The sequence below is a fragment of the Lemur catta genome, chromosome 6 (assembly GCF_020740605.2).
Source record: "Lemur catta isolate mLemCat1 chromosome 6, mLemCat1.pri, whole genome shotgun sequence".
NCBI lineage: Eukaryota > Metazoa > Chordata > Mammalia > Primates > Lemuridae > Lemur > Lemur catta.
In genome coordinates this window covers 53,766,091-53,782,439 of record NC_059133.1, presented here as the reverse complement: position 1 = coordinate 53,782,439, position 16,349 = coordinate 53,766,091, and the positions used below count along the sequence as shown (strand labels likewise).

General features: G+C 33.1%; 2 protein-coding genes across 2 annotated transcripts; both read left to right on the top strand.

Moving 5' to 3' along the window:
* The first annotated feature begins 5,924 nt into the window (after positions 1–5,924).
* Positions 5,925–6,863, top strand: LOC123639705 (olfactory receptor 6C3-like). The gene has a single exon (XM_045553765.1). It carries the CDS (start codon positions 5,925–5,927, stop codon positions 6,861–6,863), a length of 939 nt encoding a protein of 312 aa, XP_045409721.1.
* A 7,771-nt stretch (positions 6,864–14,634) lies between these two features.
* Positions 14,635–15,579, top strand: LOC123639695 (olfactory receptor 6C1-like). Its single transcript, XM_045553753.1, has one exon. It carries the CDS (start codon positions 14,635–14,637, stop codon positions 15,577–15,579), a length of 945 nt encoding a protein of 314 aa, XP_045409709.1.
* Positions 15,580–16,349: the final 770 nt, after the last annotated feature.

Here is a 16,349-nt window from a genome sequence, read left to right as displayed (position 1 = left end):
CAGCATATCTAGAAAAAAAAAATCAAAGTCATACCATGTATTTTCTCAGACCACAGTGGAAATCAGTTCCAATAGGAACTCTCAAAACTACAGAAGTACATGGAAATTAACCTAATGCTAAAAAATCCCTAGGTTAATGACAAAATCAATATGGAAATGAAAACATTTTTCAAACTGAATGAAGACGGTGAGACAAGCTACCAAAATCTCTGGGATACAACAAAAACAATGCTGACAGGGAAGTTCATAGCACTAAACACCTACATCAAAAAGACAAAAAGAGCACATATTGAAAACCTAATGTCACACCTCAAAGAAATAGAAAAAGAAGAACAAACCAAACCTGGAGCTAAGAGAAGAAAATAAATAACAAAGATCAGAGTAGAACTAAATAAAATTGACACAAAAATTACAACAAATCAAAGAAAAGTTAGTTCTAAATATGATAAACAAAATTGATAGACCACTAACTAGACAAGAATAGAAGAGAAACTATCTAAAAAACTAAATCAATTAAATTAACAAACATCTACCAAGGCTAACCAAGGAAAATGTAAGAAACGATGCAAATTACCAGTATCACAAAAGAGAATGCATAGATATGCCCCCACAGACATTAAAAGGATAATTAGAGAGTGTTACAGACATCACATACTCCTAAATTTGATTACAGGTGAAATGGAACAATTCCTAATGATGTAATTACCAATACTCACTGAAGAAGGCATATTAACTTATAATTTGAATGTGTAGTTAAAATTCTTCCAAAAATAAAACATCAGGATCAGATAGCTTCACTAGTGATTGCTACCAAACATTTAAGGAAGAAATTAATACAAATCTATACATCTCTTCTAGAAAACAGAACAGCAGAGAAAATGTACCAATTCATTTTATGAGACTAGCATTACCCTCATTTGCAACTAGAAAAATAGATTACAAGAAAAGGAAACTACAGTCTGATATCTCTCATGAGCATAGATGCCAAAATTTTTAACAAAATTTGATTAGTAATTCAAATATAGTAATATGTAAAGTAGATAATGTAATACATCACAATCAATTTCAGTGTTGTGATGTCTGTACCTGAAACAGATATATAAATATGAATTAACCAAGACCCATTATGTCAAGGTTAGGTAGCTTTTAATGGAAACAAATGTGCACAAGTAATCACAAATGAGTAACATGACAATATAACATGTTAGGAGAGCAGAAAAGTGAGAACAACTAATTCTGGCTTTGCAAACGTGGAATATTTCATAGATTACCTGATATTTAGATGAAACCTTAAGGGTGTGTGTGTGTGTGTGTGTGTGTGTGTGAGAGAGAGAGAGAGAGAGAGAGAGAAGAGAGAATGACTAGAAATTATGATGGTGAACAATTTGTTGTAGTCAGAGCAAAGGTTACACATGGGCTAGGTTCCGCAAAAGATGTCATGTACTTAGCTAATTCTCTAAGAGTAATAAAAGGAGAAATAACTGCTTCCCCAGGACTGTCTAAAAGAATGTTTTGCATTAAGGGAAATGTCCTGTAATCTATGCTGTTCAATGCATTAGCCACTAGCCACATTTGACTATTGAGAATTTGCATCATAATTAGTGAAAATGAAGAACTGAATTTCAATCTTATTTAACTGTAATTAAGTCATGTTTAAATTTAAATATTCACATGTATAACTTAAACTGTATAATTTACAATCTAGCAAGGATGACATCTGCTTGGCAATTAAAATAGGATTACTATTACAATGATAAAGCATAAGGGATTATGGAAACATGAGAATTTGAGAAAAATCAAAGAATCAAAGAACACTGCTATAAAGAGAGTAAAATTAAAGTAGAATTAATGGATGAGTAGAAGTGAATTGAGGAAGTACTTCCAGCAGCCAGAAGAATATATGTGAATGTCCTGAAGGAGAAGAGAAAGTGTCAGTTTATCAAAACAAATAAAAACCACAGGTGTCTTGAAAAGGAGAAAGTGAGAGGTGAGAGTAGATGGTATAAAGTGAGTCTGAAATAGTAAGAGGGAGTCAAATCTTATAGGATCTTGGCCCTGTTAAAATTATATACTTTATGTTGAGGTCTCAGAAAGCTAAAAAGTGAGAAGTATGAGTATCTCAAATCAAGGTTATATTTCAATAGATTCAGTTTCATTCCCAGCAAAAAGACTGCATGTAGTAGATCTTATTAGGGAGAACTCTGGGCTAGAAATGGTATTAAGACAGGATCACACAGCATTGGTGCTCTTAGTAACTCACTGTCCACTCTCAAATTGTCTCTAACCTAACAGTGTTGAGGAAGTTGGCTATCTATTACAAAAGAAATAAAGAGAAACCTATATCTCACATAAGAATATATTCTGGATGGACTAAAGATGTAAATGCAAAAAGCAAAAGCATATTTATGTAAATCTGAGATAGTGGGAAAGGATGTCCTAAGAAAAATAGGCTACCAAGGACTCATGATAAGTTCTCCAATCTTTCAGTGTTAAGGCATCTCATAAAAAGTTAAAAAATAAGGATAGGTTCTGAAAACATGTTGCAACAGATAAGAAACACCAAAGGTTTATATTCGTATCTCCTAAAAATAAATAAAACAATAAATCCAATGGAAAGTAAACAAAACTTATTGATAGGTAATTTGTGGACAAGAATATTAAATATTTAAAAAGTTAAATCTTTCTATTCATTGGTAAATGAAATTTTAAAAATATGTAACATTTATATTTATTATACTTGAACAACTCTGCTAAGGAATTTTACACATTATTCTCATTCAATGTTTACACTATTCTATCAGTTAGGACTATTTATGAGTAGGGAAACTGATGCTCATTAGGGTTAAATAAATTTTGCAAGTTTGAAAGAAATTAGAATTCTTTAAAATCAAACCCCAGACACTGTTATCTGGTCTTCATTATTAAATTAATTGTGACATAATTTATATCTCTGTTTGTAAAACTTTTAACTAATTTATAACACCCAGTGTTGGTTAGGATGCAATGAAAAGGGTTCATTCTTTTTAAAAATGTTTTAAATTTAATTTAATTATTTTATTTATTATGAAGTGGGGACAGTTAATGGGTACAAAAATATAGTTAGATAGAATGAACAATATTTCATACAACAACAAAGAGTTCATTTTTTAGAGAAGAAATATTGAAGTATTTATCAAAATGTAGTGTTTACATATATGTCATATCAATACTTGTGCATATGCAAACAAATGATAAGAATGCACTGTAGCATTGTAACTACTGATGTGAAAATGACAACAACATAATTTCATAAGATCTAATCTATAAAGAAATTCTTAAAGTATATATAAGTCCCCCAATATTCTATGCAATTGTTACAAGAGCATGATTTCTATTTGGATAGTTTAACAAGGAAAGATATCCATTATGTGTTGTTAACTGAGGGGGAAAAAAAGAATAATTGCAGAATATTTTTTGTAGTAAAATTGCATTGCTGTACCAAAAAAACACTTCTCTTTGAGTGTGTAAATGTGACTGTGTTTGTGGGTGAATATATAGAAAAAATATCTGGTGGAATACATTATAAATATTTAATACTGGTATATTTGAAGATTTGAGGGAAAATGGAGATTGGTCGAAAACATAGGGCCATTCCATACGTCACTATATACTACTGTGACACTTCATTCTCATAACCTTAAGCATATATTAATTTTAAAATTAAAAAATGAAAAGCTGAATTTTCAAGTACTTTTCTGATTTTGGAAGTCACTAAAATGCTTTCTTTAGTTATTCATTCTGGTCTGCGCTGGTGGAGATATATAAATAAAAAAACACCGGTACTACTCTCAAAGAAAGGTCCACTGTGGAGTAGTTCAGCTCTGATTTAACCAACCCCAAAGGAATTGAGAATAAATTATCTCCTGAGTGTAGACTGAGTGCCATGTGCATATTAAGAAAATTAAGTACAGCCAAAGGAAACCAGGTTGACTGTGTAAGCTCATTGGTGCACTTTGCGTTTATCTTGCTCTATTGTTTGGCTTTCCAGAAAGGTATGCCGTGACATCACTACATCTCTTGAACTGATCTCTCTTTGCATCCTTCCTTTCTTCACTTTAGTTTCTCAGGGATTTACATGGTGACCAGAGAAGGTAAAATTTGTGTTATCCCTGTGTAGTGTTCAATCTTTACCTTGTCCAGAGAGCTTTGAAATGTTTTACATTCCTATTTCTTAAATAGGTATTCCCTAGAAATTAAGTTAAAACAACTTTCAGGATTATAATGGTAGCTTCTTGGAGTTCAGGACAGAGCAATGTTTATGTTTATATGGAAATATAAAAGAGGAATTGATTTTTCACATTAGTGAAAATAGAGGCTGTTAAAAATCTTACATGCAATTCAAACAGTATTCTCAATTTGAGAGGCTTTCATGTAATAGACAGAGGCAAGGGTAAACTAAATGACAAAAAAAGTCTCCTGAAGCCTGTTACAAATGCACTAAATTTCATATTTTAAGTAAATCAATGATTAAATCTACAAATATATTTCTGATTGGTATCATCAGACATATCAGAATGTATGTTCAATATTTGTCAATAAATTGACAAATGGATAAATTTTTGTCTTTCTTCCAGCCAAAAGTTTATTTTGTTGGAATAAATTGCAGGGATCCCCAAATTATCACTAACATATTTATTATTATTAATTTTACATTTTAATATGTTTCAGCCATTGTTGAAACCATAGTAACAATCTCTGCATTTTGTTCTCTCTGTCAGTTTTGCTCATATGTTAATGACAAAAACTGTGTATATTCCTAGAGGAAGAGAATGCTGATTGTCAGAAAATGGAGAAAAAAAGGTACAATAACTGCTCTGATCCTTATCACCTCCTGAGTGGCCCCAGTTCATGCTATCGAAAGAAAGTAATACAACAAATACTGAAAACTTATATCACAGGCAGAATGCTGTTTGCTAAGGATAAAGACAGAACAAGACAGATAAAGGTCACATAGACTACATTTTAGAGAGCTGTGGTTTCTATAAAGTAAATCCTAAAGAAAATTGCTATTTATTCTATTTATTTAGTCTTTGAGAAAGGAGTCAATATAATATTTTGGTATCAAAAAACTCCCCATGAGTTCCTTCTTGTCCTCAGGTATTTTTAAGAGTAAAATGACTATATGTTATTTAAAAATTCAATTTTTCATTTAAATAACAAACACAAAAATGATATAAATTGATTAGTATGTTGAAGAACTATATTATTGAGCTTTATCTATGTATTAATTAATTTCTCTGGCTTCTGCTTTCTTTTCTATAAATTAAAATTCTACTTTTGTTTACAGTCACAGAAACTCTACTACTATATTCTGTGATTTCAAACACATTTATTTCTGTTGGTCATATTTAAAAGAATATATATCAAGAATAAAAATAACCATAGTTACTAGTAATCTCAAGAACTGTGATTAGGTCATCAATTTCCACCAATAAAATGTGTAAGTTTGCAAATGACATCAGAATTCAAACAAAAATTAAATATTTCAGTCCTAAAAGCTCACAGTCTTTCGTGTGCTGAAAAACAATGTCTCAATATCCAAACTACAGACATAATTCAAAAATATTGTTGCAGAGATCTATAATTCATAGATACAAGCACATATAGAATATCTGATCATGTGTAGAGGCTTTATGTAAAATAACTGATGAGGAGACTTTTAACATAGATCTATGCATACATTTTTCCTTTCAATAGAAGATGTGTTCAATTCTTCTTTAATGGGAAAGAGTAGATATTCCAGAAATACTTACAAGGATAGAGATTCTTTGCTTTATTTCATTGGAGCTGTTAATAGCAACATTTAAAATTTCAGTTCCTTCACATTTCACTTATTCTTTTTTCTTATTTTTCGCCAATAGATTTTGTTGAAAGAAAAAATAATTATGAGGAACCACACGGTGATCACAGAATTTGTACTCCTGGGCATATCAGACCGCCCAGAGCTTCAGGTTGTAATTTTTATATTTTTATTTATAACTTATATATTAAGTGTTGCTGGAAACCTAACCATCATCATCCTTACCTTAACAGACTCTCATCTAAAGACTCCTATGTATTACTTCCTCCGGAATTTCTCCTTCTTAGAAATTACATTCACCAGTGTTTCCATCCCCAGATTTTTGGGGACACTCATTACTAAAATCAAGACCATTTCCTATAACAGCTGTTTAGCTCAATTATTTTTCTTTATCTTCATGGGTGTGTCTGAATTTTTTCTTCTGACTGCCATGTCTTATGACCGCTATGTTGCCATCTGCAAGCCTCTTCATTATAACATCATCATGAACAAGAAAATTTGCACCTTGCTTGTCCTTAGTTCATGGCTGGGAGGATTTCTGACCATTTTCCCACCACTCATGCTTATCCTCAAGTTAGATTTTTGTGCTTCCAATGTCATTGATCACTTCTCTTGTGACTATTTCCCTATTTTACAACTCTCATGCTCAGACACGTGGCTTTTAGAGATGATTGGCTTTTACTTTGCTATTGTTACTGTACTTTTCACATTAGCGTTAGTGGTTCTGTCCTACATATGCATCATCTGCACCATTCTGAGAATCCCATCTGCCAGTCAAAGGAAAAAGGCTTTCTCCACTTGCTCCTCTCACATGATTGTCATCTCCATCTCTTATGGAAGCTGCATATTTATGTATGTCAAGCCTTCAGCAAAAGAAAGAGCATCATTGACCAAAGGTGTAGCTGTTCTCAACACTTCAATAGCCCCCATGTTGAACCCTTTTATTTACACCCTGAGAAACCAGCAAGTAAAAGAAGCTTTCAAAGCCTTGATTCATAAAATAGTGTTTCATGGAAACAAATGAAAATATATGTTCACATGAATGAATGCCATTGTGAAGGTTTAAAAAAGGAAAAGTGAAATTTTACCTCCTCCACTATCTGCCCACATCCCTCTCACAGTTACCTGCAGTACTGAGCTCATTTGCTTCAGCTTTCTTTGTAACCTGAAAGTGACTAAATTGTGTCTTCCTTTAAAACTATCTGTAGGTTCAATGTAATCACTGATTTATAATTTTGAATGGAAAACCATTGGTTCTAGCACATGAACCACTTTGCTGGTTATTCTGAATAACAAGAATGATTTACATCATAATTATTTAAAAGAGTAAACACTTTCCATATACTTAATCTTAAAATTTCTCTTCTGTGTTGCTAATGTAACAATTTCTTTTTAAAAGTTCTACAATATATGAAATAAATATCTGCAACAAACATATTCGTGCCATATTTGTCCAATTCTTCCCACTCATCTAATGTACTTGGGTATTTATTTCTCTACTTACAAGTCATTTGAAGTTCATAATATTCTCTGTTTCCTAATTATGGTGAAGGAATGTGCTATGTCTACTTTTATGTGTTCTCCTTATTCATCCCTATTTCTTTTTGGAAATAAAAAAGATAAATATGTAGGCAGTCATCAGTATTCTTTTGTAACCTGAAAATCTGAAAGGAATTTCCTAAATATTAGCTGTTCTAGACAGAGCCCTTATTCTGTGCCATATGCTGGAATACATATGGTTGTTACTGTATCTTATTTAATCTCTATAGCTATATGGCAACATAGACGTGCTTATCTTTTGTGTAAATTGGTGCTGAGAAATATTGGTAACTTGCCTAAGGTCATTGAGCTATAGTAACCAGTATGGTAGTCTAAATTAAAAAAAAAAAAAAAACTAGTCTTTGCTCTATTTTTATACAATGGGAAAACTCTGTGAGGACCTTCAAATTTTGTATAACTTTTACTAAAGACCTGCACAATTTTACAGGCTTTTTTTCAGTGACATTATCTCATCTGGCATGATTATACTAGTATAGCCTCGTCAGGGGAGGTCCTAACTCCAAAAATTATATTTGGCATATAAATTGTAATATTAATGAGAACAAGAAATCTTCAACAGCCATTGCTGGTGAGAAATAGAATGAGTACAGAAAAAATAATATATATATATATATGTATAACATATGTATATATATTTAGCAGTTCTATGGTAGTAAAAGGTATTAGAAGGCAGATTAAAAATAATGGAAAAATTGACGTATTTAGTACAATGTAGTAGATTCGCAGTTTTTATAATATCATATTATTAGCGATCTACATTAGGAATTAAGATATTTGGTTATTATTTCTACCTGAAAAAATGACGTCAATGGAAAAAACCTTCACACTTACTTTTACTGTTTGTTGTTTTTTTTTTTTTTTCTGTCTCGTTGGACACTGTCCCCCAAGCTGCCTTTTTCAATTTAAATACTAATGTGTATTACATTTCATATTCCTTAGTGTTTTGTGTACATTCTTATTCTGGCAATTTTGATTCACTGAATTAGTCCCCTAGAGCCAGAGGCAGACAGAATAGATAAAACATTAAGTAGCTTATGCTACTTCAAATCTATGTAGAAACCATGCCAGACAGCCTTAAAATACCTTATGATACCTTTTTCCTACTTTACATTTTTGCTCCTTTCTCACTCTCTAGTCAGAGAAATATATAAACTATGGATAGAATGAGAAAATTAAGACAAAAACATTGACAACAGGAAGCAAACTTGTTCAACAGGAAACAGAAATAATGTTTTCAGAAATGTTGGTTTCCCTGGATTACAACAATGACATTTACTAAACTTTTTAAATCTCCAGTCATTCTGACTGTTACTGAAACTATATGAAACCAGAGGTAAGTTAGACACATAGAAGGCAATGGAAGTCTTGCAAATCTTAGCATTGTTACATTACTCACAGCTCAACTTTTAATCAAATTAAATAGGATATATTGGGGTTATACTTTGAAACTTGACATATTAAAATGTATAAAAAGGATTAGTGTTTTATTATATCAATTTATTCATTACCTGTTAATTAAAAGCAGGACGTTACTCTCTCTGTGTCTCTGTGTTTTCAGTTGAATACAGGCTATGTAGTACCATGTTGAAGAGAAGAGCCTTTGATTTTTAGTCTGAGATTGTATTTGACATTTCCTAGCTGTGTGAATTAAGTTGCACAATCTCTCTGAATCTCAGTTTTTCATTTGAGAGTAAGGATGAAAGTTTCATAAGTATGTTATAAGGGCTAAACGAAATGAAATATGAGTCATTCGTCATTAGAATAGATAATGCCTTTAATAAATCACAACTACTATGAATATCCTTCCCAGAGTTGGGAATTAATTCCAACTAAAAGAAAAAGTAAAATAAATAATACAGCTATTCTATTCTTAGAGCCTATTAAGTGCCATGTTGTTTTTTAAAAACATATTTACTTTATATCAATTCTCAAAAACACTCTTGAAATTTGGAGTCCGTTTTAAACACAGAAAATCTTAAACAGATTAAACAACACATCCAAACTCATAAATCCATTAAACTGATCCTTTATATTTTTAATTCATGTCTTTCTAATGGCAAATTCTGTATGCTTTTTATGATAATAAATCAACTTTATAATGTCATAAATCAGAAATTGTGTTGTGGTAGCATAATTTTATTATTAATTTATTTTCTTTTTCTTCCTTGTTTAAATTGTAAATGGATAATTAATGAACTGAAAACATGCTATAATGAGTAGATGTTCACCATGTTACTATTTCTAAATATTCATTAAGGGTGATTTGATGATTTCTCTATTCCCTTAATTTGTTTCTATATGTACCAGTAAGAATGCTGAGAACTGAAACTTCCATTATTGAAATTAAGAAATATTAATTATTCATATTTCTCCAGGGAAAGAGTCATCAAAAATCATTACAAAAATGTTCAAAACAATTTTAAAACAAACAAAAAATTCTTCCAGCCATTCAATGGTTCTCCTGAGAAGTCTTTGTTTACTCAGGCCAGCAGAAGGTCTCAAAGCAATCCCTGTGCCATGCCCAGGTCTACTAGATTGAGAAGAGCCAGCAGTGTATTTTAGTGTGATTATGAAGCTGAGCTACATATTGCCTATAATACTGAACTAAATAATTTTTATTTTCTCTGATGTGTTAACCTAAACTCTCAATGTCTTCAAATTCATACAGAATAAAAAAACAGGCTAATGTGATACAGAAAATACACTTTTTTGAAAGATGATCTGTGAAATTTTTCTAATGACCTCTAATAAGGTTTAACTGAAGAAGAAAGAATGGAGTAAACATAGAAAGAGTTGAAAAACCTTAGACCTTCAAAGCAATTGCATTACTAAGGGAGGGTTCACACACTGAAACATAAAAAAAAAAATACAAAGCACAGACACACACACACACACACACACACACACACACACACACCCCTACAAATAAAATGGAACCAGTTAAAGTCTCTATCTCAGGCTCTCAAAGCACTGTATCTAGATTTTCCATACTTATCAAACCCTTTAAGATAACATCCCTTTCTTATGTAGGCATCAAACAAACTGTCAATATTTTATATAGTTTATTTAGAAGGTCATTGTTAATATTTATTGATGATAGAGATTTGGGAAGGGCAGTATACGGGAATGTTTTGAGAATGAAAGCCCTGAAGATGTTTCATGGCCATCTTAATTAACAAATACTAAATATCACTGTCAATTTTCATTTTGAATGCCTCAAAGAATATGTCCCAAGAATCCTTAGAAAGCAAGTAAGAGGTAATTTGGATGAAATAAGTGGAAGGAAATGAAAGCTTAATAACCTAAGCAATGTTGTTCCAAGAGAAAATATGGATCTGTGTTCAAAAATAAAAATCTGAGATGATGAGTTAAATGCTTGGAGATATTCTCAGTTCTCTACACCAATATATCCTTGGGATCTTTTGAGGCTCTAGAAAGCATGTACGCCGTGTTACATATTGAAGTTTAATTTCCTCATAGGACTATATGTGCTGATAAATTTTACCAAGTTTATTTTACATTGATACATGAATACAATCCAATGGATTTTCATAAACATTTTTATGTAAAAGTATAGTATATCACCCCCAATTCTTAATAATGGATGACCTACTGCTAAAGTTTTTTGGATTTTGAACACAGGCTATAGAAGTGTTCATTTTGGGGATACTCTCACGAACCCCTCCAATACCTAGTTATACCTTCCCTCACAGCTCTTTCCACATTCCATCAGAGCTGCAATCAGGACCAAAAAGAGTGAGTCATGGCATTATTACTCAGAAAACTGTTAAAACTAACAGGAAATTTAAGAGGAAAACAGATATGTAAAAAAGGTGAAATAAGGGTAGTAATACAGTGCATTGGTACATTATTCACTATGGAACAGAAATAATATAATATGGCCAGGAGTGGTGGCTCACGCCAGTAATCCTAGGACTCTGGGAGGCCAAAGTGGGAGAATTGCCTGAGGTCAGGAGTTCAAGACCAACCTGAGCAAGAGTGAGACACCATCTCTACTAAAAAAAAACAGAAAAAATTAGCTGGGCAATTAAAAATAGAAAAAAAAATGCTAGCCAGATGTGGTGGCACACACCTGTAGTCCCGGCTATTTGGAAGGCTGAGGCAGTAGGATTGCTTGAGCCCAGGAATTTCAGGTTGCTGTGAGCTAGGCTAACGCCATGACACTCTAGCCCAGGTGACAGAGCAAGACTCGTCTCAAAAATAAAAAAAATGAAATAATATAATTCATATTTTTAAAAACCTGTCTTCAAGCTCAGTAAGTTATTGCAGAAATTTATCTTGAGATTGAAAACAAATCTTATCTATATGATGAAATCTATGTTGTGACTTCAAGGTGTTATGAAAACTTGTGCTTTTAATGAAAAATAAACACTAATGTAATAAGAGTGATGTTACTGGAGCAGGAGTAAAGTCAATTGAAGGTATGAACTGTAAAGAAATTTAAGGGAAGTAATTTAGAAATATTTTATGAAGTTTTTTCTACTTTTATTTATAAATAAAATGTGGTTTCCTTTACATACCCTTTGGGGTTTTTTTTCTTTTTTTATTTCAGAATAGTATGGGGTTACAAACATTTGGTTACATGATTTGCTTTTGTGCAGTTTGAGTCAACGTTGCATGTATGCCCATCACCAAGATAGTGTACATTGTACCCATTAGGTGTGAATTTACCTGTTCCTTCCTCCACCCTCCCACCTGCTTGGTTTCCACTGAGTTTTACTACAATATGTACATGTGGGTATTGATCAATTAGTTCCAATTTAATAGTGAGTACACGTGGTGAGTACACGTGGTATTTGTTTTTCCATTCTTGTGATACTTCTCTCAGAAGAATGGTCTTCAGTTCCACTCAGGTTGTTACAAAAGACATTAGCCTTTGTTTTAAATTTACGCTATACAAGGAATTTGGGCCAAGTGTGTGAACACATCTCATACAATATGTAATGTAGGAAAATATATCTTGTAAAACAAAGATAAAAACCTAAGTAATATCTAGTCTAGAATACTAGCAGGAAATATAGAACTTTAACTGATGTCAACATGTGATTCAACAACAAATTCAACATTAATTAACTAATTAATTAATGAATTAAATGAGTGTTCCTTTTAAAGCTACTATAATAATACTAGCACGGGATTATGTTGAAATAGATTGAAGAGAAGATCCTGTTCTAACCCTCAAAAATGCACAGAGTAATGGAGGAGTTCACAGGAGACTTCAGCATAGTACAAGGGGGATGGGTTGGGAAGAATGAGTATAAGGTTCTTATGGAATGCATACAATGGGTCTTAAACCTAGTGTTGTGAAAATAAGAAGGGAGGTGACTTGGGATGTCATTACAATGTGCTACCCACAAAACTAAGGGGTGTGTGTGTGTGTGTGTGTGTGTGTGTGTGTGTGTGTGTGTTTGAGGATGCTGATGATGTGGAAGAGGCAGATACACCATGGAGGGAGAGGTCAGCACCATATACACAGGGAAGAAGGACAAGGGTAAGATTCATTCATCTAGAATGCCTGACAGATACTGTACAACCCAGTGACTTCTTCCCTATTTTTTGTTGTTATTCTTGCTCTTATGTGGGTCTATTGGTGCAAAATATGTTTATTATCATTTATCTAAGACAAAGCTTTTTATGTAGGATACCATTCTAATCCAAAGATTTTCAGATTAGGGGTTAGGGAACATTTTTCCAATAGAACAAAGCTTCATGTAGCTTTCATCAAATATTTTTTTCTCCTCCCCACCCCACTTTCATTAAATATTAAGCAGTTTTCTTAATGCTCCACATAAATATTAACAGTTTTAATGCTCAGTGCAACCTTATAAAATAGACTTGTGTACAGAAGAAGAAAGCATGTATTTAGGGATGAGGATACTGAGGCACAGATATGTTAAATAATTTTCATTCCTAGCAAGTAAAGTAAATTCAAAACTAGATATCCTGACTGTTTCCTATGCAAATATCTATGCCAATATCACTTAAACTTTACTCAGAAGAATAAAACTTACCATTTAGAAGTGCAAATAAATAAATTAAACTATTAAACAGCCTTGCTTGGTGAGCCTTTATCTATCTCTTTAACTGAAGGCTTTCTTCTCAAACACTAATAATAATAATTTAAAGTAGATGGCAAACTGGATTGTATAAGAATAAAGGTCTTAAAAATGATACATAGGTAGGCTGAAAGATCATTAGATATTGCAAAGAATTCACATGCGATAAAGCTCAATTTTAAGTCCTTCTTTTTTTTTTTTTTTTGTGACAGAGTCTCACTCTGTTGCCCGGGCTAAAGTGAGTGCCGTGGCATCAGCCTAGCTCACAGCAACCTCAAACTCCTGGGCTCAAGCGATCCTACTGCCTCAGCCTCCCGAGTAGCTGGGACTACAGGCATGCGCCACCATGCTCGGCTAATTTTTTCTATATATATTTTTTTAGCTGTCCATATAGTTTCTTTCTATTTTTAGTAGAGACGGGGTCTTGCTCTTGCTCGGACTGGTCTCGAACTCCTGAGCTCAAACAATCCGCCCGTCTCGGCCTCCCAAGTGCTAGGATTACAGGCTTGAGCCACCACGCCTGGCCTATTTTAAGTCCTTCTAGCCTACATTGTTCTCTACTTCTTTCTCTCTTCTACCCCTAACATCTGAGGTTGCTCATAGCAATGGCTTCAGTATTGCTGCCTTCGAATGAAGTAGTCGTAGCAGTTGAAAAAGCTTAGTGCAGCACAAGTTGATACATAGCTAAGGATGAAATAGTCACTGTAAAAAAAATTAAGTATCTTTCCCATTTTTGAGAATTCAGCTTTTATATAAAGGGGAAACTTGTATAGTGATTCGTGAAATGACACAAATGTGGTTCCCATTGGGAAGGGACCTTGTAGGCATGTCTCTGAAAGATAACGGGGAGTATTTGGAGTCAGAAAATTCTGATGACAAATCCCTGCCCTACCACTTCAAGGTGTGTGATACTGAACTTTTTTTTAACCTGCTTTAACCAAAGAGTTTTTTGCCTGTAAAAGAGAGGAAATGAAAGGATCACTGTAGTTATCCCTGAAGAGCTGTTAATTTTCCCTTAAGATGAATGTGGCACACTATTTCAGAAAAATTCTAGCCCCATACTTGAATATTTGTTAATCCACAACTCTTCAAGTTTGTTCTTTTTGCTTTTTCCTATACGTCTCGTCTGGCAGGTGAAAACAAATAAGCAACTGAAGAATGAGAAACCACACAGAAATAGCAGAATTTATTCTCCTGGGATTGTCAGATGACCCAAAGCTGCAGGTTGTGATCTTTGTCTTTCTGCTCATCACCTACTTGCTCAGCATCACTGGGAATCTGACCATCATCACTCTCACCCTGCTGGATTCTCACCTCCAGACACCCATGTATTTCTTCCTCAGGAATTTCTCCTTATTAGAAGTTTCATTCACAACTGTCAGTATACCCAAGTTTCTCGGTACCATTATTTCAGGAGATAAAACCATTTCCTTTAATAATTGCATAGCTCAGTTATTTTTTTTCATTCTCTTGGGTGTCACTGAATTTTACCTTCTGGCTGCCATGTCTTACGACCGCTATGTTGCCATCTGTAAGCCCCTGCATTACACGGTCAACATGAATCGAAGAGTCTGCACCCTGCTTGTCTTTGCCTCTTGGCTGGTTTCATTCTTAATCATATTCCCAGCACTCATGTTGCTCTTAAAGCTTGATTACTGTGGATCTAATATTATTGACCATTTTACCTGTGATTATTTTCCCCTGCTGCAGCTTTCTTGTTCAGACACAAAATTCCTGGAGATAATGGGGTTTTCCTGTGCTGTGTTTACTCTAATGTTCACTTTGGCATTAATATTTCTGTACTACATGTACATTGTGAGAATGATTTTGAGAATTCCTTCTACTAGTCAGAGGACAAAGGCCTTTTCTACATGTTCTTCCCACATGATTGTCATCTCCATCTCTTATGGCAGCTGCATTTTTATGTACATTAAACCCTCAGCAAAGGATAGAGTATCTTTGAGCAAGGCAGTGGCTGTGCTAAACACCTCAGTAGCTCCCATGCTGAACCCCTTTATTTACAGCCTAAGGAATCAGCAAGTCAAGCAAGCCATCATCAACGTGGCAGGGAAGACCAGATTTTTTCACAAGTACATAAAATGATGCACTGTGATGGATCAGGGACACATTAAGGGGCAATTTAAAACATAAATATGAGTTTTAAACAGCTTCTTCTAATCAAAATGGCCTCTCTACTTCCTTGTTCATCTCTTTTTTCTCAGATTTTTCATTCATATTTGTTTACATATGTCACATTCCATTTAAAACACTTTTCTTGTGTCATTCTGACTCCCCTCCTTTGAATAATTCCTTAAATCACAAACTCTTCAATGACATTTTTAAAATTAAAATTATGTACTCATTTTATTCAGGAAATACAGTGATACCCATACATGTTGGAATGGCTTATAAATATTAGTATTTCACGTGCCATACAAAGAAATTATGGTTTTATAATTTCCATCTATTTTTATGGAAATTTCTTTCTCTATATTATTGATGTTCTAGGAAATATGTGAAAAGATGCCACCTAATTTAACAAAAAGTTAAATGCATTCATTTGAAAAACAAGAAATATGTTTAATTATTATTGAATTGAGTATTTTCACAGAATTAACCTATTAGTAAAGAAATATATGCCATTATCAGTATACACCTTTTTAGGTATAAATCTAAACAGATATTCATATTTCTGAATCCCATAACATCTCTCTATATAGAGTGGTAGATGATGGATTGATAGATTGATAGATACGTGCATACATACATATGTATATTTCATTAAACATAGCAAATACACTTCAAATATTTAAGGAAAGTTCATTACCTGTAATTGAGTAGGAAATAAGTTCCTTTCTGTCTATCATTAGCTA